This window comes from Polypterus senegalus, chromosome 3 (genome assembly GCF_016835505.1).
Source record: "Polypterus senegalus isolate Bchr_013 chromosome 3, ASM1683550v1, whole genome shotgun sequence".
In the NCBI taxonomy this organism is placed as follows: Eukaryota; Metazoa; Chordata; class Cladistia; order Polypteriformes; family Polypteridae; genus Polypterus; species Polypterus senegalus.
Window position 1 is genome coordinate 62400548 of NC_053156.1, and position 22552 is coordinate 62423099.

Sequence of the window (22552 nt, forward strand, 5' to 3'; positions counted from 1 at the left end):
ATTGTACTCTCTCACTACAAAAACCCACCTCTAAATGTTAAACCACTGCAAGGAATAAAAGAGAGAGAGAAACCCCATCATGTAGGAAAAAAAGAAAGAATTGCAAAGGGGAATTTCTTTTTTACAAATACTGCATTAAGTCTTCAGCAGAACAGGTTTTTTTTTTTTCCCCAAAAACAATTGCCAAAGGAATGATGGGAAAAAGCTTTTTCAATTTCACAATATAAATCAGCATACTATACTTGCAAGTTCTGCAGATTCAAAAGTTACCAAAATTCATATAGCAAACACTCTATTTACAAGGAGGACAAAAAGGACAGAGAATACACAAAGTCAGGAAGGAAAAAAATAAAATGGAGAACTGTAATTCTCCAAAAACTGTAATTAAAAGGTTAATTTGCATAATTGCTAATCTCTAAGTTAGTCTTGTACAATGTTAGCAGTGACCTTGACTGAAAGATTGTACTCACAGCCTCTCGCACACACAAATTCTTTAGCTCCATTAAGCATGCTTTTAGCTTCTCTTCTAGTGCTACTTGCCGCAGCTTTACTGCTTTAGTGATAGCAGTCAAGTCTTTCATCGGGGACAATGGGCTATCTGGGCCTGAATCAAAATAAAAATTCAGTAAATAATTAATAAAATAGATACACTGACAAAAAAAAAAAAAGTAAAAATGTTAACACCTGAATTAATATTTTAAAGCATTACTACAACCACAGTAAGTTACAATAATCATAGTTAAAACTTGTCTAACTACCTTATGTCATCTAATCAAAGCAAGCTGGGTTCATTTTTAATGACTGTCAAACCACATACTTTGACAAGAAATGGAGGTTAGGATCGGATAGTATTCATAAAAATAGTCCGAAGTAATATTTTTTCCAACCAAGTCATTAACATATACATCAATATTGATAGTGATCACTATTACAGAAAATTAACCAGAAAAATTACTGAAACACTAATTCAGTCAACACTGGCACATTAACATTAAACACTGTTAAAAGATATTTTTTGTTGTTGTTCCCATACATTTGGTAGTGTGTCCTAGTAGTAAAAATTAGATGTAAAGACTAGTATACAAAGCAACTTTGTTCTTTTTCTGACAGGTCTTTTGTGATCATTATATTGTTCATAATAAGTTACTAATAGCATAAGTCGCTTAAGCCTCTCAAAAATGGATATAGTGTAGACATGTGGCAGAAAGACTGCAAAAAGCATCATTAATTGTTTATTCAATAAGAAAACTGTAAACCGTTTTTTTTATTTTTATCTAAAAGGATAAGGATTACCTCATATCACCCTTCAAAGCAGCAGAATACAAAATTGTGGCCCACTAAACAGCAACACGAGATAAAATTGACTCCTATAAATTTGGCATTAAGTTAATTTATTCCATGTACTTAACTATAAAACCCGAAATCGAAACACACATTTTACTTTACTTTGATTCTTACCTGCATTTCAATTCTCAACTACTAAAGGTTTGATAAAAAAAAGTAAAATTCCCAAACAATCAAAGTCATTCAATTATATGAATGCTCAATTCATTAGTATTTTTATAAAAGTTACAATAACTCAACACAGATGTCAATATAAATTTTTAAAATATGGGACTGTTGAGAAATAAAAATAGAAGCAAACAAAGTTAACATTTTGTGCTTCTAAATTCTATATTTAATGATTGATATTAACCTACAAGCTGCTACAGGAATTTAAAATAACATTTTGTAAGGCTCAGGGGGCTTCTTTAACCACAGAACAGTGTCACTTTGTTTAAAAGCCTCTCTCAGATATATCCTATTTTCCCTATTTTTCAATTGGTATAAGAGCTGGTAACTCTACAGTAGTAGAGTGTGAATAACCTCATTAGGAGTTTACTGACAGCTAAATATAGATTACTAGCCTGGACCACTATGTAATCAAATAAGCCACTGAATTGTTATTATAGCCTGGATCATTTTATTATCCCAATAAATTCTCTGTAACAACATATCAATATGGGGCAGCACAGTGGCACAGAGGTGTTGCTGCTGCCTCACAACAGGAGGCCAGGGATCACTTCACAGGTCCTCTTTGTGTAGACGTTGCAAGTTCTCCCTATGTTCATGTGGATTTCCTTCAGTTTTCTCCCCAGTCCAAAGACAAACAGATTGGGTGGATTGGCAATGTTAAACTGGCCCTAGTTTGTGAGTGCATGTATGTCTCTCTGTATTCATCCTGTGATGGACTGGTACCCTGTCCTGGGATTGTTCCTGCCTTGAGCGCTGTGCTTGGTGGAATAGGTTTAAGCCCCCAGCAACATTGCTCAGGTTAAAGTGATTTTTGAAAATGGATGGTTAGATAATTTCAGTGTGTGCTGGAGTAACAAAACAGACAAACTGCCCCCTTAAGGTTTGACTATTATATTTATTAGTATATCCTTATAATACTCAGTTGTATTTATTAAAAAAAAAACATAACTGATAGTTAATGACGTAAATGATGCATCTGCACTGATGAGATGAAACTTTTGTGCTTCAGTTCAGGAGAAGTTAGAAATATTTAGTGGGGGTTTAAAATACTTCCATTTATACACACATGCTTAATAGCTTAGCTTCCTTACCATACAGTACATACACTGTGATCTCCAGATACAGACCTGATTAAAGCTACAAGGAGAAAACATAGCTTTTACCTAGGGGCCTACAAACTCTGGAATGACGTACCTGTCATTATTAGGGAGGCTTATCAGTCTGAGTCTGAACATTAAAATAAAAGGCGAACGACTCATATTTTAAGTTAAGCATAATGTTGTTAGAGCCGATGTGGAGAAAGCTTGTCAACAATGCACCAGCTGATAAAATGGAAACACGGTTTGATTTTTGTGGTATTTTACTAAAATATTTATTATTTTAGTACAGCAATGGGCATGGCACACTGTTTGGTATGAGATATCATGCTGACTGATAGGCAGGATTTGAAATATGAAAGTAGAAAATCACTTTCTCTGTTGTAATTTATACTATAAAAATACTTTGAAAATATATTCTAAAATATTTAATGCTCAACTATAAGAAACATACGTGCTGTATAGTATATCAACTAATATATTCTAGATGAAGTCGGTGGGACCTTTCTCCCTTTAGAAAATGGACTGACAGCCTACTGGTGCTTTGAACTTGTTTGCATGTGGTGACATAACTGAGGAAGTTTACTAGCATTTTAATAAACTAAAAAGTAATTTACTTTTTTAAAAATATTTAACTAGGTTAATGAGTTTATTACAGACCCACAAATATATTGCAATTTATTGTAATTTTATTTTTAACAAAAAATAATTTATTGCAACAATATACATGCATTTACTGAATGCCTATGCTCTAGACTCCTCCAGAATTTACCCAAACCCCAACTTCATCTCCAGCCACAATCAGCACTGTACATATTCTAATTTACAGCAGATCTTATTAGCCTAAATTTTAATGCAACATACAAGTTGTATGTAGTCTATAAAAACCTAGTAAACAGACATGTCCATAATACAAAGTTGAAAGTTTGCCCCCAGCACTGATAAGAAATTACAAAATTGGCCCCTTGAACTAAAGGTTTTCAATAAGATTATCATCTTAATTTTACACACCAATAAAACCATCGTTTATAGTTATTAATCAGCTTAAAGAAGCACAGGAACAACTACATGGACAAATGCTATGTTGTGACTGTCTCTCGTTAATTTTAATCATATATATTTAATTGTCATTAAGAGATTATGCTAGTTATAAAGCCACTTGTTTCTACTTACTTTATCATATACTAAATACTTAGTTACATTTCAGCATAGTTAAACAGGAAGATGGATGTACTGTTTAAATACATAATATAGTAGCTAACTGACATCTCTCATTTAATGAAAGACCACAATTATGAAATACAAAACAAAGCCAATCATGTAAGAAAGTATTATGCAGTTTTATGGAAAACCTTAATCTACTGGCAGCAAACTGGGTATGCTTGCAAGTGCAAGTTTTTTCTACCCATTTTCTCACTGCGCCATTTATTCTCAGTCTTTTGCTTGAAACACCAACATTCATTAATTCAGTAGAATGTTTTGTCCTGCAGGCTCCCTTAATTTGCACAACATCTTACATATAAACTAACTCAGAATGACATGCAAGACAAAGAATAAACCTATAACATCTATGTAAAAGATGAAAAGACCTGTTTAAGTTCTTAATTCAGCATTACAAAAGAAGAATGTTCTCTCACCAGATTGCAGAATGATCCCACTGTCTGTGTCACTGGTTTCTTCTTTGCCCTCCATGGTGAGAAAAGGACTGAAAAAGTCACTTCCGACTTAAGAGGCAAGAGGCTACAGACCTGCAAAAAGAAGATACACATTTTTCCTCTCTCCTACACAAGGACGCCGGAGTGCTCAGCCTGACAAAATGGCTCTGAGGCTAAGGATCTGAGCTGGTATCCCGAAGGTTGCCGGTTTGAATCTCTGTCACTGCCAAAAGAGTTCCTACTCTGCTGGGCCCTTGAGCAAGGCCCTTAGCCTTCAATTGCTCCAGGGGTGCTGTACAATGGCTGACCCTGTGCTCTGACCCCAAGGGGTATGCGAAAAACCAAGTAATTTCCTTTGGTATTAATAAAGTATAATAAAATTTAAAAAATATACACGTTTTTATACATCCAAGAAAGTTAAAGAAAATTATCAAGTTGTAAAAAGAGTCTTATCTAAAAAACACACCCTTTATACATAAAACTACTGGAGTGTCAGACTTTTGAATAACTAATGCAAAACTGAAAACAAAAACCTTAATGTATCTTTAAAATTTATGCTTACCAAAATGCCACAACACCCTTTTGTACTAATTAGTTCTCTCAAAAAATTCATTACTTAACATTAAAAAAAAAAAAACACCCCCACACACACACACACACACACACACACACACATAATCAAGGTTTGCTCAACGCAAACACCCTGGGCTAGTTGATGATGTCAGAAACATTCATTTACGACTTGGTATCTCTGCTGAATCATTCTGTTGTTAGGTTACACAAACTTTTGGTTAAGTGCGTACATGTCTGTACTATTTCCTTGGGACCGTCTGGTACATGAACAAACACAAGATCATCCACTACAAGTAGAAGGATGTGAAAGTTTCCCAAGATTTTAAAGATTATCTTTACTGGGTAAAGTTTGTCTAATCAACAACAGAAAAGGAGGACACACCCTAGAGCAATAACAGGACAATACTAAGCAGTTATGGCAAATAAATAAAATAAAAATTGGTAAGCATTTCTTCTTCGGCATGAAACAAAAGTTCAACACTGTGGTTGGGACAAAATGTGTTCCTTGGTATGTACTGGTGGGGAGATATCATGAAAATAAAAAGGAAAATACATTGGAGATTAATGAAAAGGCAATCATTTTCAAAGGAACCTACATCCAGACACCTATCAAATAACAAGTACCACCTGAAATCAAGCAGAAACGCAACACATTTAGAAGGACATAATACTGGTTTCACATCTGGTCAGACAGATCAGCATTCCCATTTTAAAATCTTAGGGTACATGTGGTGCTGTGTCTTTTATTCTTATGAAATACTTGCAGGCTCACCAACAGATGTTAAATATTCTTATGTTTTTAGCCTCAGGAGGTCAGTTATATTCACAAAGCACAATATTATAGATATTTGTGTAAGAAACAAATACTTCACCAAACAGTGATATTTTGAGCATCTAGGTCATGTGACTTGAATATACTAAGGGAAACACTGAAATCTGCAATTAAATTTGTAGGATTTAAAGTGAAGATGTGCATAAGAAGGCATGCCACGAATATACTCTTGTCTACTATGTAATTTTAATCACTTTCAGTGAATAATGGTCTTGCAATGACATTTTCTAAGCCGCTTTTCTTAGCATGCTTAATACAAACCTTGGAGGAGTGGGGCTGGAGCCTATCTCAGCTAGTACAGAGCACAAGGCAGGAAAAAAAACCTGGACAGGGATCCAATCCATTATATGTATAACACACACACACACACACACACACACACATCAAAACATATATACTAGGGCCAATTTAGCATCGCTAATTCACCTAAACTGTAGGAATTTGGACAGTGTAAGCAACCTGGAGCTACTGAAAGAACACACAAACACCATGCAGGAAGGACCCCAGACGCAAATCCTGGTCTTTATAGCAAGGCAGCAGCACTACTATTGTGCCACTTAAATGAAAATCTCTTCTGTTTTCATTTTAAAAGAAATCAACGGGCGGCACGGTGGCACAGTGGTAGCACTGCTGCCTCACAGTTAGGAGACCCGGTTCGCTCCGGTCCTCCTGCGTGGAGTTTGCATGTTCTCCCAGTGTCTGCGTGGGTTTCCTCCGGGCACTCCGGTTTCCTCCCACAGTCCAAAGACATGCAGGTTAGGTGGATTGGCGATTCTAAATTGGCCCTAGTGTGTGCTTGGTGTGTTTGTGTGTGTCCTGCGGTGGGTTGGCACCCTGCCCAGGATTGGTTCCTGCCTTGTGCCCTGTGTTGGCTGGGATTGGCTCCAGCAGACCCCCGTGACCCTATTCGGGTTCAGTGGGTTAGGAAAAAAAAAAAAAAAAATCAACAAGGCACAAGTGCTGCTAACTTAATGTTACTTATTTGCAGACCAAATTGATTCTGAATAGTTCAGTAATAAAACTTGAAGCTTTCAATTTAAATTTTCTAATTAAACAATGAAATTGCGAAAGACAGAAACTTCTGACATCAAACAACACCTCACTTCCGACCCTCAAGTCTTTAATGTGGTTAATGAAGAGTGCATGGGGAATAAAAAAAAAAAAAAAAATAGTGGTGAGGCATGTATGTTGCTGCCACCAAAACAGTTCTAGAACACGTTGCCCAACTTAATTACACAGTACTTGCTCAGCTTGAACACTCACCTCTTGCTTTCTCACCAACATCAAATGCTACCTAAGGAAAGAGTCAGCAGTCAAGCAAGCATTTTAATAAAGTTACTACCTGTAATTGTTTCAATAGGGGCTGACACTAAGATGCATTACTATTAGTTGTTGTTGCCATTGTAACATCTAAATAATAACAATACAAAACGGGATAGCTTTACAGAAAAGGACGGCTAAAGAGATTATCATAAACAATTCAAATCAGGTTATCTAAAGCTATGGCCACACTACTAATATTTTCAGTTACACATTTGCATATTAACATGGAGGTCTATATATCATCACCTATTCAAGTACCATGGAACTGCACATGAAGGACCAGTGAGTTATATATCTTCCATAAAAGGAAAACCAAAAAGGGACATTTTGACTGGCATATCTGAAGGCAATATCAAAATATATTTAAAATAATTTGTGCTCATGGTAGCATATGTATTTAAAAAAAAATAAAGGGAAAAATGTTATATGTGTGTGCTATACAACTGTATGCCCACACCATTCACATTCATGCATTATTTGTCTCAAATCCAAAAATAGCTTCCACACAATATTTTCATTACAGAGGTCCTGAACTGCTGAAGCTCCTCCATCATTTACTCTCCAACAGATTATCATTTTTTTTGATCCAGTAAGAACACCTATGCTCTTTATGGTAATTTGTATTGTAAACTATTACTTCTTGAGTCAATTAAAATCAGATAAACAGACAGAGACAGATCGATAGATCTCTTCCATGATGGTCTGCAGCCAAATAAAACACAACCTATAAAAAGGGACATCAAATCCTCAGCAGCTGTCTTACAACCATGTGCCTCATATTTTATACTTCTTAAAATACTGTACACCCATTATATTAGCAAAAAATGGCACTGTTAACTACAGTAGTTAGAGAATAGATGGAAACAATTTTTAAAACTATAAAGTTGATTAAATTCACTTCTTCCCCAAACCATTGTTATGCCCCAAAATGTAACACTGTCCTTTTTAAAAGGGATCCCATTTTAATGGATAATGGAGCAGGAATACTAAACACCAAAGAACAAAAGTCACAATAAAATCCTCCCAAATCATTACTCCACTAGGTTATTAATCTCATAAAAAATAACAAGCATGTAGCTCATTGTTTCTCAAGTTGTGTGTGGAGGAGAAATTGTGGCTGAAAGTTTTTCTTTAAACAAACCTGCACTCAATGACACAGTGGCCAATTTAGAGAGAACAACCTTACCAGCATGTTTTTGGGGATGTTGAAGGAAAATACAAATAAAAAACACAGAACACCCTAATGAAAACTCATGCAGACAAAGGGAGAACATGCATACTTTACACAAACAATGACCAGATGCAGGATTCACACACTCAGTAGTGCTAACCGATGTGATAGCAAACCTTCTTTACCAGATATGAGCAGATTAATAAAAGTTAAAAGGATATGGGCCTGTTGAAGTTTTCATACATTTGCTCTGCCTGACAAAGGAAAATCTTTAATAATTAACTTGCCTTCTCACCATTATAGTCGTGCCAGGTAAATATAAAAATGGCAATTCACTTACACAGGCCAAATTTACATCCCTTTAACCTCAACAATAATATTATATATAAGGACTGCTGGAATCATTTGAGCTTGACTCATGAGCACAATATTAAAAAATGCATCTACAACTAAACACCAAAACTTTGACACAAAACTAAATTTTAAAAAAACGTCATTTATAATAAAATTATTCTATTAAAATGTTTCTGAAAATAGAAACACCACTTGATGTTCCTTTTTATCTGGATACGTTAAGATTGCCAGTTTTTTTAAAACTAAAATAGAAATGGTATAAAAACACTATGCTGTATATTGTAGTAACGGGACTAATTAAAACAAACTTAAAAATGTTTTTAAAAAAAATCAAGCGAAGATCCCCTGCAATGCATTGGCTTTGCGTCCGTTGTTAGTTCCTACCTAGCGCCAAGCACACTGTAAAGGCTCCGGGCTCAGCGATCGTTCATCTAGATTAAGCGGATTTGAACCACACTACTGCAACTATTCACAATCCAACCGAGATGAGCACCGCATACAGTAAACGATTTGAGCCGCACAGCAGAAAATGAACTTTTAAGCTTCCTTCTTACCTTTATTATAACTCGTTATGATTAAGCGCAGCCTTCATGCCATTCATTTGTGGTGTTTTTTAAAGCATAATTTATTAACAAGGGTTTTCTTCGTGGATCGCTGTTCTACAGCACGTAAGCACGGCGCACCCAGCTGTGCATGGGTGAGGCAGAGATAAATAATACCTCCCCTTGAGCCTACTCAGGTGCAACCGCGATTCATGAGCCCTACAGTCCAGAGATCCCGCCCCACTCACCAACAAAACTGAAAACTGAACTTTCGTTACTAAGAACAAAACGTGCAAGGTAAACCCGCAATACTTATTCCCCAGTTAATGTATAGGCTTGTTAAGGAGATGAATGTACACCAAACGTTCCACATTTGTAATACCCTCCCGACTTTTCAGTTTCATAATGAAACGTTGTTACCCAGCATTAAATTCTTCTGTAAAAAATTGAAGATGCAAGATTTGTTTCTCAAGGATACAAAAAAATAACACACAGAAGGAGGACAAGGTCTTATGAAAGAAAAAGGTTGCAAGACAATCAACTTTCATGTCATTTTCAGTTTCCTTGCAAACATTATTTGACCACTGGAGTGTCTCATAAAATAAACAAAATAATTCTAAACGAAAATAATTGACACATGGGAATTGCATATAAACAAATATGCAAATATAATTATTCTATAATATGAGAATATATTTATCAAAGGTGACTTACAAGATCAGGATTCAATTGTTCAGATTTTTTATTTAGAGTTCAAAAGGTTAACTTGCTTGCTCTGGGTTATAAAGCAAGTCAAATAGAACCAGAACCAAAAACCTTGTGCTTTAAAATGTTCACCTTTTTCACTGCCTTCAATGTACATTCTCAAATTAACCAACCTATACTGTCAAAGGGAATGCAAACTCCACACAGAAGACTAACTACCAGTAAATACTGTAATTATTTAGCAGGAATAAAATAACCAATTTAGAACTGACAGTAAAACCAAGTGACAAGTCACAAGAAAACAGTCTAAAGTTGTTCCGTTTCAAAATTCCACCTTAATTGCCTTTTGAAATCTGCAAAATAAAGTAAGCTTTCTTTTATATAGCAAATTTCTATAGTGAACACCCTTCTCACATAGGCTGTTCAGTGTGGGGAGAAGGGGCACCTCCCCCAAACCTCCAGTGACATGAACCATAATTATTTTACTATTAGTTAAGTGTCTAATTTTACTACTTTAGTGAAAAGAATGGCATTATTATGGTTAAACTATTATCTGGATATTTTCCTAAAAAAACTTGTTTTCTTGGGGTAGGTATGGACAAGCATCTGTTCATCCTACAGGTTTGCACCACTCCAGTCCTAGTTTGTTCTCACACTGTTCTTGATTAGCAAGCAGACACATTATCTCTTTGTTAATTATGGATAGTCAATATTTTTTAATAAATGTGACAATGTTAATCCTATAAAACTATAAATTCAAAACCCCAGCTACAGAAGGTATCACCTCTGAGAAACAGAAACTGGTGCAATGTCCCAGGAGTTATTTTCAGATATTGCATTACTGCACAATACAAAAGTAATGACTGTAAGAATAGGCAAATATTTACACCTCTGGGAAAATTAAGCAGCTTCTAATTCAGTAGTTAAGCTATCTATTTTTCTTAGGATTATAATGTTAGTTATATTTTATCATAACTTAAAGCAAGAGCATTGTAAAATTATAATAAGAGTTCATTACACACAATGTTAACACAATCTGTTTTTGTATATCCACACATAAATGCCTTTATATTCACAGTAGTTTCTGCTGTGAAGCTAAATTGACCTACGTGTGCATTATAAAAATAGAAAAAAAAAGCCAATATCTGTTTAATCCCCCTGGTAAAAAAAAAAAAAAGTGAAACTATGGTAATGAACCTCTGATCAGACAGTATGTCATTGAATTAGCTCAAAATTTCTATTAAGCGAGCAGGTTTTAAATATCTTACTCAATTCTTATGCTGCTATGCCTAAAAATAACACAAAAGTTGTTCTGTATTGCTCGAGATGGTGCTCACTGCGACTAACTTTGAACAAAGATTGTACATGAGATTATAAATAAAGTGCAAATACCTGACAGCCTGCAACATATAAATGACATGTACACCAGGCAAATAACCAGCCACAAAAAAAGTTTTCCCTTATTCATTCCAACTGTTGAATACTGATATCCTATCAGAAGTGCTCAGCTTCTGTGACTACAACAGTTAGTATAAGGAAGCATATCATACAAAAAAGTAAAACTGGCATTACCATCAAGCAGTTTAGTCAAGCTAAACCACAATGCACCCCCACTCCCTGAACAGTCTTGTCTCACATTTGCACTTTAAAACAGAACTCTCTTTTAATACTGTACTATGCAGCAATCATGTTATACAGTTTTTTTAGACCAAACTAGAACAGAAGACTGAGGAGTTGCAAGTGGGACTATAAAATTGGGTATTTGAATCCAAGAAAGACTAAAACCTCCTAAATAATTTCCACAGATTAGTGTAGATCAAGGTAGTAGCATAAACTACACAAAAATCATTCAACAGATTACATGCACAGCTGAACCTGGAGTTATGGGGGTTGTTCAGGAATCAAAAGGAAGAGCAAAAAATAATTACCAGTGAAAAGCTAAAAAATATTCAACCTCTGGTTAACGAAACCAGCCACATCTTTGTAACCTTCATCATACCTATCCTAATCTCAACAAACTTCCTGCATTTTTTGCTAATGCCTAAAAGTTTATATTGCTGGTGCTAACATTATCTGATATTTGGTCCAAAAGCAGATTGAGTTCTTTTGTGTGCATATGGGGAACTATTTACAATTCCCACCTCTATCTGCACAGCTTTCCTTTTGCCTAATCTGTTTCACCCAGAACAGGATTGTGGGACACCAGGCTGCAGATGGAATTGTGTGAGTGAGAGAGAGAGAGAACAAAAAAAAACAAAAAAAACCCACACACCTAACAATACATACTAGAAAGGGTGCTAGTCTCTTGCAGAGCACATGCACACAACTATACTCATTTGTGCCAAGTAATTCAGAGTAATCATTTAACCCTGCACTGTTTTCAGACTGCAGAATGAAGCTCCCATATGTATCATATGTACAGTTTAGTATAAAAACAGCTATGAAACAATTCATAACCGGGCGGCACGGTGGCACAGTGGGTAGCGCTGCTGCCTCGCAGTTAGGGGATCCAGGTTCGCTTCCCGGGTCCTCCCTGCGTGGAGTTTGCATGTTCTCTCCGTGGAGTTTGCATGTTCTCTCCATGTCTGCGTGGGTTTCCTCCCACAGTCCAAAGACATGCTGGTTAGGTGCATTGGCGATTCTAAATTGTTCCTAGTGTGTGCTTGGTGTGCGAGTGTGTGTGTGCGCACACTGCGGTGGGCTGGCACCCTGCCCAGGGTTTGTTTCCTGCCTTGCGCCCTGTGTTTGCTGGGATTGGCTCCAGCAGACCCCTGTGACCCTGTAGATGGAATATAGCGGGTTGAATGATGGATGGATGGATGGATGGACAATTCATAACCTCAAATAAGCAATTACATTCAAACATATTTCAAATTTATAATGCTCACATCTGTCTAAAGAGCAAAGCAAAGAGACATCTTAAAATGTGTAAATACATAAACAATGCCTTAAAAATGCACTACGTCCCGAATTTTGTTGCTGGACTTTATAGGTAGCAAGATAATAATGAGAAGACAGGAACAAAACAAAGTTATATGTCAACCAAAACATTGAGCCAATCAGTAGGAAGAAACAAGAAAGAAAAAGCTCCAATATGCACAATAAAAGTTTAATTGAAATAACAATGACCTAACACTCTTTCACTAAAGCACTGCACGAAAATGACTGGGATGTACAGAATTTCTAGGCTTGTTGTGAACTGCCTAAAGAGTGGCAGTTGGCAGATCTTTTATCTGAAATAGTCTCGCAGTTAGTCAGCAATGCTAAGCATGCCTGCCAGCTGATTATTATCAATGTTCATTACGATAAACTCAGCACATCTTCAGTGGGCCAAGTAAGTACAATTTGTCAACTCATGAGGTTCTCATGGGTACCTTGAGGCCAGCTTGCCACAAAAGTCAAACATGTCAGAAAGCATTCAGAATACCTTGAAAGAAATATACATAGAGTGCAAAAAAGCAATCATTTAGAAAATTCTGCTGGGAGGGGAATTCTTTAAGCTTCAAGGAACAATGAAAGTTTAAAAGGAACAAAACAGAAAAGTGGGATTTTTCATTTATGATTAGACAAGTTTCGTTTAGAATAATTTCACAAAACTATCTCCAGGATATATAAATTTTAAATTAAATTGCTGGCAATAAAGGAGTGGTGTCTGACTTGTCTGCCTAGTTCCCATCCTGGTATGGCCTAGAGGTTACGCACCGGTCTATAAAGCACAAGATTATCGGATTAATTCTACTGCTGACTCACTGGGTGACCCCACATTATTTCATTCGTTAGCATTTCAATGGAAACAGTTGTAATATGTGCTGAATATTTTAAATGGATTTAAATAAACATGACAAACAATTAAAATGTAATATATTCTCATCATCAAATTGAAAAACAAAAGTAATATCATAAACAAACTATTACTGGAGTGAAGAAATAACAAAAGACCTTGACCTACAACAACAGAAGTTTAAACTTCATCTTAACATGCAAAACCATGCCAGCATACCATAGGAGAGGCTTGTTTAAAACTTTTTTTTCAATGTATGAACAAAGTTCCTTACCACAAATACACCCAAAGCTGTTCACTCTTTCAAGTAGATTCTGTAGCATCCATACTTTAATATTCTATGTGCTATAAAAGAACTGCAGGTAAATTAAAACACTACTTCATTTGCTGTACTGGCTCTGTACTTGTTAGTGACATAATCAGTGCTACCTCAGCACCAACAGTGATAATAAATAACCAGCCTAGAATGGAATAGATTCCCATTGTACTAAATAATCACAAGCATACAGTTGTGGTCAAAAGTTTTGAGAATGACACAAATATTAATTTTCACAAAGTTTGCCACCTCAGTTTTTCATGATAGCAACTTGAAAATCCTCCAGAATGTTATGAAGAGTGATCAGATGAATTGGCAAAGTCTCTCTTTGCCGTGAAAATTAACTTAATCCAAAAAAAAATTTCCTCTGCATTTCAGCCCTGCCACAAAAGGACTTGCTGACATCATTTCAGTGATCCTCTCGTTAACACAGGTGACAGTGCTGACCAAGTCAAGGCTGGAGACCACTCTATCATGCTGATTGAGTAAGCAGACTGGATGCTTTAAATGTAGGTGGGGATTCCAGCAAGTGCCTAAAGTTGATTCAGCTTCGGGACTGGGGCACCACCAGTGCAGAGCTTGCTCAGGAATGGCAGCAGGCAGGTGTGAGTGCATTTGCATGCACAGTGATGCAAAGACTTTTGGAGGATGGCCTGGTGTCAAGAAAGGCAGAAAAGAACTCCCTTCTCTCCAAGAAAAACATCAGGGACAGACTGATATTCTGCAAAAGGTACAAGGATTGGACTGCTGAGGACTGGGATATAAAGTCATTTTCTCTGATGAATCCCCTTTCCGATTTTTGGGGCATGGAGAAGAAAAGGTGAGTGCTACCATCAATCCTGTGTCAAGCCAAAAGTAAACCATCCCAGGACCATTCTTGTGTGGGGTTGCTTCTCAGCCAAGGGAGTGGGCTCACTCACAATTTTGGTTAAGAACAGTGTCATGAATAAAGAATGGTACCAAAACATCCTCGGAGAGCAACTTCTCCCAAACATCCAAGAACAGTTTGGTGACGAGCAATGCCTTTTCCAGCATGATGGAGTACCGAGCCATTGGGAAAAAGTTAATTAGTAGCTCGGGGAACAAAACATCAAAATTTTGGGTCCACGGCCAGGAAACTCCCCAGACCTTAATTCCATCGCGAACTTGTTGTCAATCCTCAAGAGGCGGAGTGGTAGCTCTGAGGATAGGGATCTGCACTGGCAATTGGAAGGTTGCCGGATCGAATTCTGTAAATGCCAAAAGGGACTATGCTCTGTTGTGCCCTTCAGCAATGCCCTTAACCTGCAATTGCTAAGCGCTTTGATTAGTGAGAAAAGCACTATATAAATGCAAAGAATTATTATTATTATTATTAAACAAAAACCCACAAATTCTGACAAACTCCAAGCATTGATTATGCAAGAATGGGCTGCCACCAGTCAGGATTTACCCCAGAAGTTGATTGACAGCATGCTAGGGCAAATTGTAGAGGTCTTGACAAAAGAAGGGCCAACACTGCAAATATTGAATCTTTGCATAAACTTAACGTAATCGTCAATAAAACCCTTTGAAACCTATGAAATGCTTGTAATTATACTTCAGTACACCATAGAAACCTGACAAAAAGATCTAAAACACTGAAGCAGCAAACTTTGTGAAAACCAATAATTATGTCATTCTCAAAACTTTTGGCCACAACTGTACATTGAGGGCAGTGGATCATCAGCCTAACAGCACACATTCAACCTGGCAATGTGAAAAAATATTCCAGCACTGGGACACCATACAGATCTTACAAAAATTACACCCTACCGCAAATAGGAGAAAGAAAACCCTAAGGGTTAAGTGTTACATCACTGAACCATTTTTTTAAACATGCATGATATTTTACTATCACTTAGACATAATATTAAAGCAATGTTTTCATCAGTTTGGAGTGGGGGATTGTCTTAGTGGAGATGCTCTTGAAAAGACAAAACAAATTTATTGAAAGAGTTTTGAATTCAGTGCCATAAGGCTAAAAGCAAATGCCCCTGATAAAGTACAAAACAGAAAATATTTCAGGAACTTCAACTAAGGAAAACATTCACTGTAAACTATTAATTAATAAGCCAGCAAAGAATCAAAAGGAAGCAGAGAGAGAGAGAGAGAGAAAGTAGAAAGGCAAAGAAAAAAAAAACAAAAAAAACACACACACAACAATGTAGAAGGAGCAATGTGACTTTTGTGCTGCAACTTTTCATGCTCATCAGAGTTGCTCATGTTCAGCAAGTTTTTCCAGATGACTTATCTTCAAAAATGCCAAGCAGAATATGTTAAGAATAACCCAACTATTGTCCAGGCTTTCACATTACATTTGGAGAGATTGGGTTTTTGAACAGTTGGTTTGCATCAATGGTCACTACAACAATTTCCTAAATTAGATGCTAATTCCTGCCTTGAATAGAATTCCTTAATAGCATTTTGTCTCCCCCCCATCACATTTTAATGTTGGCCTTTTACACTATCTGAATTAAATGCAAGGTTTTTCATTGCTAACAAAAGGACAAAAATCAGGCACTTCACACAAATCTTTGCAGTCTTTTGGATATCTATTGAAAAAAAGTATTCCAAAAGAAAATCTGTCTAAAATAAATTAAGCAATTACAAAAAAAGAAAAAAGGATCAGCTCATTCATTACCATTGTCCCAATCCATTTTCTTCACTAATCACATGCTTAAAATAAAATAATGTTGTTCAACAAAGAGAGCACAAAACTGTATTAATATTTAGAGGTGTTAAAGACCTCCTGCATGCACTGAAAGTGAATTTCCATACTATATTTTTTTGAATTAACAAAATGAGTGAATACAGATACAAATTCTCCTTTGTAAAAAAAAGCAATAAGTTTAATAAAAGTAGAATGGAACCTCGTGTTTGGTGTACTGATTGCAGTGTATAGTTAAAATAAATTAAACCCTCTCCCATTTTGTACAGCATATTTACAAGTGAAGATTATTTTTCCATATTAGTTTTTCCATTGATAGGCAATTCAGTGTGGTTGTAACCACGATTGACTAACTAACGTTTTAAAGTTGCCACAAACCACACTTTCCAGCATTAAAAATGAAGGGCTATAGTTAAAGAGAAGACGACAGACTATGCACCAAAGCTTCACTTTAAATCTCAAAGAAATGATGAAATTAAAAAAACAACAAAAGGTGAAATGGTTACTAGAGCAAAATAAGGGGAAAATTAAATGAATTTTAAAATACCAGCAAGCTACACCTCAAATAAATGAGTTCTTCCCCCATTCTTTTGTTTACTGCTTCTCCACCCCACAGAGCACGGATCAGGCACACAAATCTAGAACAAAAAAAAAAACAAAAAAAAACCTAATCCCGCAAACAGCTCCTTTGATCGAAATCTATGGTCACGTAGAGGAGCAAAAGCTTCAGATAAGCCAGCAAAAGTGGATTTTGCCTGAAGATGAGCTGTCAGAGGATGGAGACATTTAAACTTCTTAACCAACCAACCCCCACCCACTCCTCCCACCAATCAAAAAGAAATTCAATTCCCAGGGGTTTGAGATAAGCTTTAAAAAATAACAAATCATTGTGATACCTAACATAAGTCAAGATTTTTTTTGTTATTGCATGAAATACAAGAGAAAACAAGCCAGTTAAAACAAACATTGAAGTAAATTTTAAATATTCATATACAAATACACAGTATACTTCTTTATTTCCCCAGATCTTCATTTAGAACAACTACTAAATAGGATCTTGCATTGGAATTTTGCTTTAGTAAGTGGCCGGTAAAAGCAAAGTCAAGTTTGTGTTCCAGTTCAGTTCCAGGCATGACAGTTTTCTTTATGGGTTTTGCATCTTGCCCTGTAACTTTGTGATTTTGTTCCCTTAGTTAAGCTAATGAATGCTCCACGATGGCCCGATGTCAAATCCAGCATTAGCCCCTACACACTGCCACGCTGTGTAGAACTGACCTGATTCTGGAGACTTATAAATTAATGATCGACATGCCTATTTAGAAATTTCCATCTCAATGTGCTTAATTCTAACAGGTGCTTTAACAAAAACATCAAGAGATTTATGGACACTGTGGGGAATATTAAGACAATATGAATGAGCAAGCAACTCACTTTAACACCACTGCCTCATTTGAAACTAGAATGTGACCAAAAAAAAAATAAATTTGAATGCGAGTGTCAGTAGGCTTTGCACCCTAGGAACCAACTTATCCAAACTATTCTAGAATATTTCAATAATTATTTACGCTCTGATGCCGATCTTTCTGATCATAAAATAGGTCCTTATAATAGCAATTGACAAGAAGTATTCATAATTAATTGCAGACTTACAGTATTTGTGAGTTCCTCTGGAGTTCCTCTTTCTCTTGCACGATTTGGCTCAAAAACTAATCAGCACATTGTCATGTCATAACAGGCTTAAGTTTGAGTTTGGTATTTTTCAGTCCAGTCATTTTAGCTCTAGACCATCCTCAAGAAACTGTGATGCACAGACACACATCCATCATCAAGATATCAATGTTTTCGGTATCAGGGGACCCTAAAAAGTTGAGATCCGTCAAAAACTAGAAATAGAAATTTTGACAAATATAAAGCTTTCACTCCACTTTCACAATCCAAACATCCATGTTCCTACTTTCCTCAGGACTTCTACTGATGCATTGTACATTTCTAGTGAGTGCTCATTAGTTGTCAGTTCTCGCATTCACATAAGCCCACCTCGACGACTATTTGATTTTTTTGCGGGGTGAGTCACAGCACACTCTGACTGTGCTGCCCAGGGATGTTAAACTACATAACTGATCCCAACTTGCTAAGATTATGTAAATGAAGTCTATGACTGATAATCATTGGAAAGGTGATGTAGTATGACAAGGGCTTAAGGAGCCTTGCTATGTCTTCACAAGTGCTTAGCAATTTCTGCTTAGTACTTGCCAAATGTATCACAGGCTAATTGTAGCAACCACTCAAAATCTGATCACAAGAAATTGCAAAAGGTTGTGAAGACGGCCCATGTCATCATGAGAACACAGCTACCACCAATTCAGAGCAATAACAGAACACAGGGACACAGTTTTCTGGAGACTGCCTTTTAATTTTTCTTTTTCTACTTCAAAGGAAGTAGTACACAAATACAAGAAACTCCAAAGCCACATGAATCCTAAACACCAATTACAAAATACTTGGACTCCTCTCCTTAAGTTTTATATATTTTATATTCTACTTATGAATAATGCTAGTATGTTTAATGATGCCTCTAAGATATTAACATTTCACTTCTTTAGATATTTGTGCATGAAGATATGTACATCATCACTTTGTTGAACACAACATATACACCAGTAAGCTTAAGCTAACATTTATTTTTACCCTCACCATAAAAAGGTACATGCATACTGGGAAACGGTTACTCCCATGCTTACCACTGCCAAAGTTGCCTAACTATGAAATCTTAGCCACCCGACAGAAGGCAGGATGCCTTTCAGGGCAACTACCATAGAGCAGCCATGAGGTAACATCAACTTGATGGCACCTAACGAACTAACTATTCCCATACTGAAAAGAAAAAAAAAGCTGAAATGTTGAATATCTAAATTTCTTTTTTTCATCATGGAAATAACTTCTATACTTTTTTGTTTTGTAGAGACACAAGGATGTTACCCTTCATATTTTTTTATTTATATATATATTTATATATATATATATATATATATATATATATATATATATATATATATATATATATATATATATATATATATATATATATATATATATATATATATATATATATATATATATATATACAACATACATACATATACACACATACATACATATACACACACACACATATCGGTACCTACTATTAAGCAGCTATTGAGGAAGGGGGTTCAAATCCCACCGCCAGCTCAATGGGTAACCATGAGCAAGTAATTTTATCCACATACAATTTCAGTGTATAAATATTGCTGTACGTTTCAGGACATACTCAAAAACTATAGTAAGTTATCCATCAAGAACGATGTTATAAATAAAGAATCAACGATGAACGCAAGTAAAGCTAGTCAATCTCAATAAATAAAAAGAAAACCTTTACGGTGAGCTACTTTGCTGCTACTCAGTGTTACATTGTGCATATCTGAACACTTCCTGGCAACCCAGTCATCACGACTCTTGACATGGTGCATTTTACTACCTTTTTCAATCATATTCAAAAGAAATGTGGCACAGTGGATGCTATACTGCATTTCACTGTGCAAGTGTGCCTGTTCAGACGATATTTCTGAGCCCTTGCTTACAACTAAGCTAGTCAGGACACATTCCTTAACTCCACTTTTATTCTACCCTCAATCTGCTATACAACTTAATACTTAAGATGCACTGTATATAGAGTGCAGTTCTTAAGCTATAACAACGTAAAATCGAACCACAGAATGTTCGTATTATACAGTTGCTGTTCCAGTGCCCGTGCACAAAGCAAGCAGGAGTACTCATTCTTTGAGTCTGCATTTAAGGCACAAAGTAAACATCGAGGCGGATTGTCTTTTGATATGCTTACAGCTTTTGCTCAATTTCCAACCATTTTCTTCGTGCTTACATTTAGTGCAAACCTCAAATTATCAAGGTAGAAAATGCATGATTCATAGAAGAAAGGATTACAATGCAGCTATTTTGGGAAATGCCAACGATTGGCCCCTTAATTCCCACTCATCTAATTATGGTTCAGCTTGGCGTGTTAAACAGATTTGTAATGATTTTAGTATCTCACGACTACAAATTTTAACACTCTAACGGGTCCATCGACTTTTTTTTCGGAGACCCCAGTCCTAGTTTTACGTGTTGCTGTACCCTAACAAATGGCAGAAGCCAGCTGTGGACGAGGCAGGTACATCGCATGTTATACTCAGTAAATGTCGTTTAGAGAATTCGCGTCACTTAGATTGTGGGATTATCCCAGGTAATAACACTCAAGTAACAGAAGAGAACGGTTCAACTACCCACATAACCCAGTCCTGCTAAAAACCAAACCATGGGCCAAAAGTTTGGAGGCGGCAGTGCCACCGGAACGCCCATAAATGTCTAACGGAGTAATTTAAAGCACCGTTGGTATGAAACGCTAGAAACTGGAGGCGATTATGGTACAGTAAATGTTTGACTAGATGCTACTTACGAGAATAAAACTTGTAGCATGAGGTTAAATGGAAAAAATATAAACTTACCCGAATGCATTGTCTTACCCCGTTTTGGTGCCAAGCCAGTTACGACGCCAACACGAGTTCTCTAGCTATTGCGCCATTTGGCGCTAGACTCGTACGAATGCGCGTAGTTTAAAAGTAAAGTCAGTGAAACTGTGATGAAAGGTTTCCTACAGCTTTCTGTGAACAAGTATTACACACAACAAACAGCAACAGTTCTTTAGCAAACTATCACAAAATAAGTAAGAAAAAAAAAACATCCGAACGTATCGGCTAATGAGCCCGCCTTTGTTTTATATAAACACTTTTGACGCTCCTACCTGTTCAATTCCCACTCGAACTGTACTTTCATTCAGTAGCTTCGTCTACCTGTTGCCCTAACCCCATACACTAACCAACCAACTTTGTGGGCAGTCCAGCCGGCAGCTGCGCCGTGATTCACGGAATGTTACGGCCTGGGCCATCTGTCTGTGGGCTGTACCATTCAGAACAACTAAGGAGAGGGGTCATGATTTTTGTGTCGATGGTAACTGGTACATCTGAGAGAACACAATTACACTAAAACGCCTCGTGCCGTTAATCATACACCCATTACTTTCACTTTTAATTAAAAAATGAAAGTCAAAATTCGAGCTTTTATTTGTTTGTATTAAAGCTAAATAAGGGATTCCCCCTTTCCTCACTAAGGCGCCATGTACCAGTCAGGATTTGTTTCTCGAGTGAATGAGTGCCTTTGGAGCCGCACACGGCGCGCTGCGGGGGAGGAGGGGGTGGCTTTTGTCCCTTTCGCACTCAGAGCCCGAGCCGGCGACAGCGCTATGAAAACGTTTATTCAAAGCGCAAGTGTGCGCGACAGCTGTTCCGAAAAAGAGTAGAGAAAAGTGATGAATGAGCAGCCTCCGTCGCCTTTAGAAAGTGCGCATGCCGATACAAAGCGAGGGTCCGCGATTTTTTTTCAAACTACATCCACTCATCTATTATCATACGGCTCCTGTCGAACTATATGGGCATATCTAAACTGCATTTTCGAAATAATCTTTTACATAACCTTAGATGAGAAAACAAGAAATTTAACTGGACATTTAAACGAAAGTCACAAAGATGCGGAACTAGCAGAATTAAGAAAAAACAAAACAAATTTGACCTCCCCCGCATTTGCCCCTAAAGGTCACAGGACACTGCGCTTCTCAGTACCCTAGGCAGTCAGAAACAATAAAATAGGCGTGCCGGAGCACATGGTCCGAAATGTAAAGACCAACTCCGTCCGGCATTCGGCTGTTAAAAGGCTGTGGAGTCTCATATTTGAGTAATCTTTTCTTCCGCGTGCTCCGTGTTTGTTTTATTAATGTATTAAGGAAACTGAATAAAAATAAAATAAGGGTAAATTAATTATTATAGATACATAAACGTGTTGTTAATTCCAAAGTAAATTGCAAGGTTACAGCAGCAGACAACGAAGGGTACAAATGAATATATAACAAT

General features: G+C 36.6%; 1 protein-coding gene and 1 long non-coding RNA gene across 4 annotated transcripts in view; one reads left to right on the forward strand and one right to left on the reverse strand.

Annotated features, from left to right (window-relative positions):
- Window positions 1-21499, reverse strand: part of LOC120525198 (innate immunity activator protein-like) — a 47095-nt gene extending 25596 nt beyond the window's left edge. Inside the window, exons 1-3 of one of the 3 annotated variants that reach the window (XM_039747306.1) lie at window positions 21391-21499; window positions 4250-4360; window positions 471-604 (exon numbers count right to left, since the gene is read on the reverse strand). In XM_039747306.1, the coding sequence (XP_039603240.1) occupies window positions 471-604; window positions 4250-4304 (189 nt within the window). In that variant the 5' untranslated portion in view covers window positions 4305-4360; window positions 21391-21499. Of the gene's footprint in view, window positions 1-470; window positions 605-4249; window positions 4361-9074; window positions 9426-18203; window positions 18300-21390 lie in introns of those variants that run through there. The other 2 variants (XM_039747308.1, XM_039747307.1) reach the window with 2 other exon arrangements.
- Window positions 1-22552, forward strand: part of LOC120525201 — a 139350-nt gene that overhangs the window by 102273 nt on the left and 14525 nt on the right. The gene's annotated exons all lie outside the window — the stretch shown is intronic.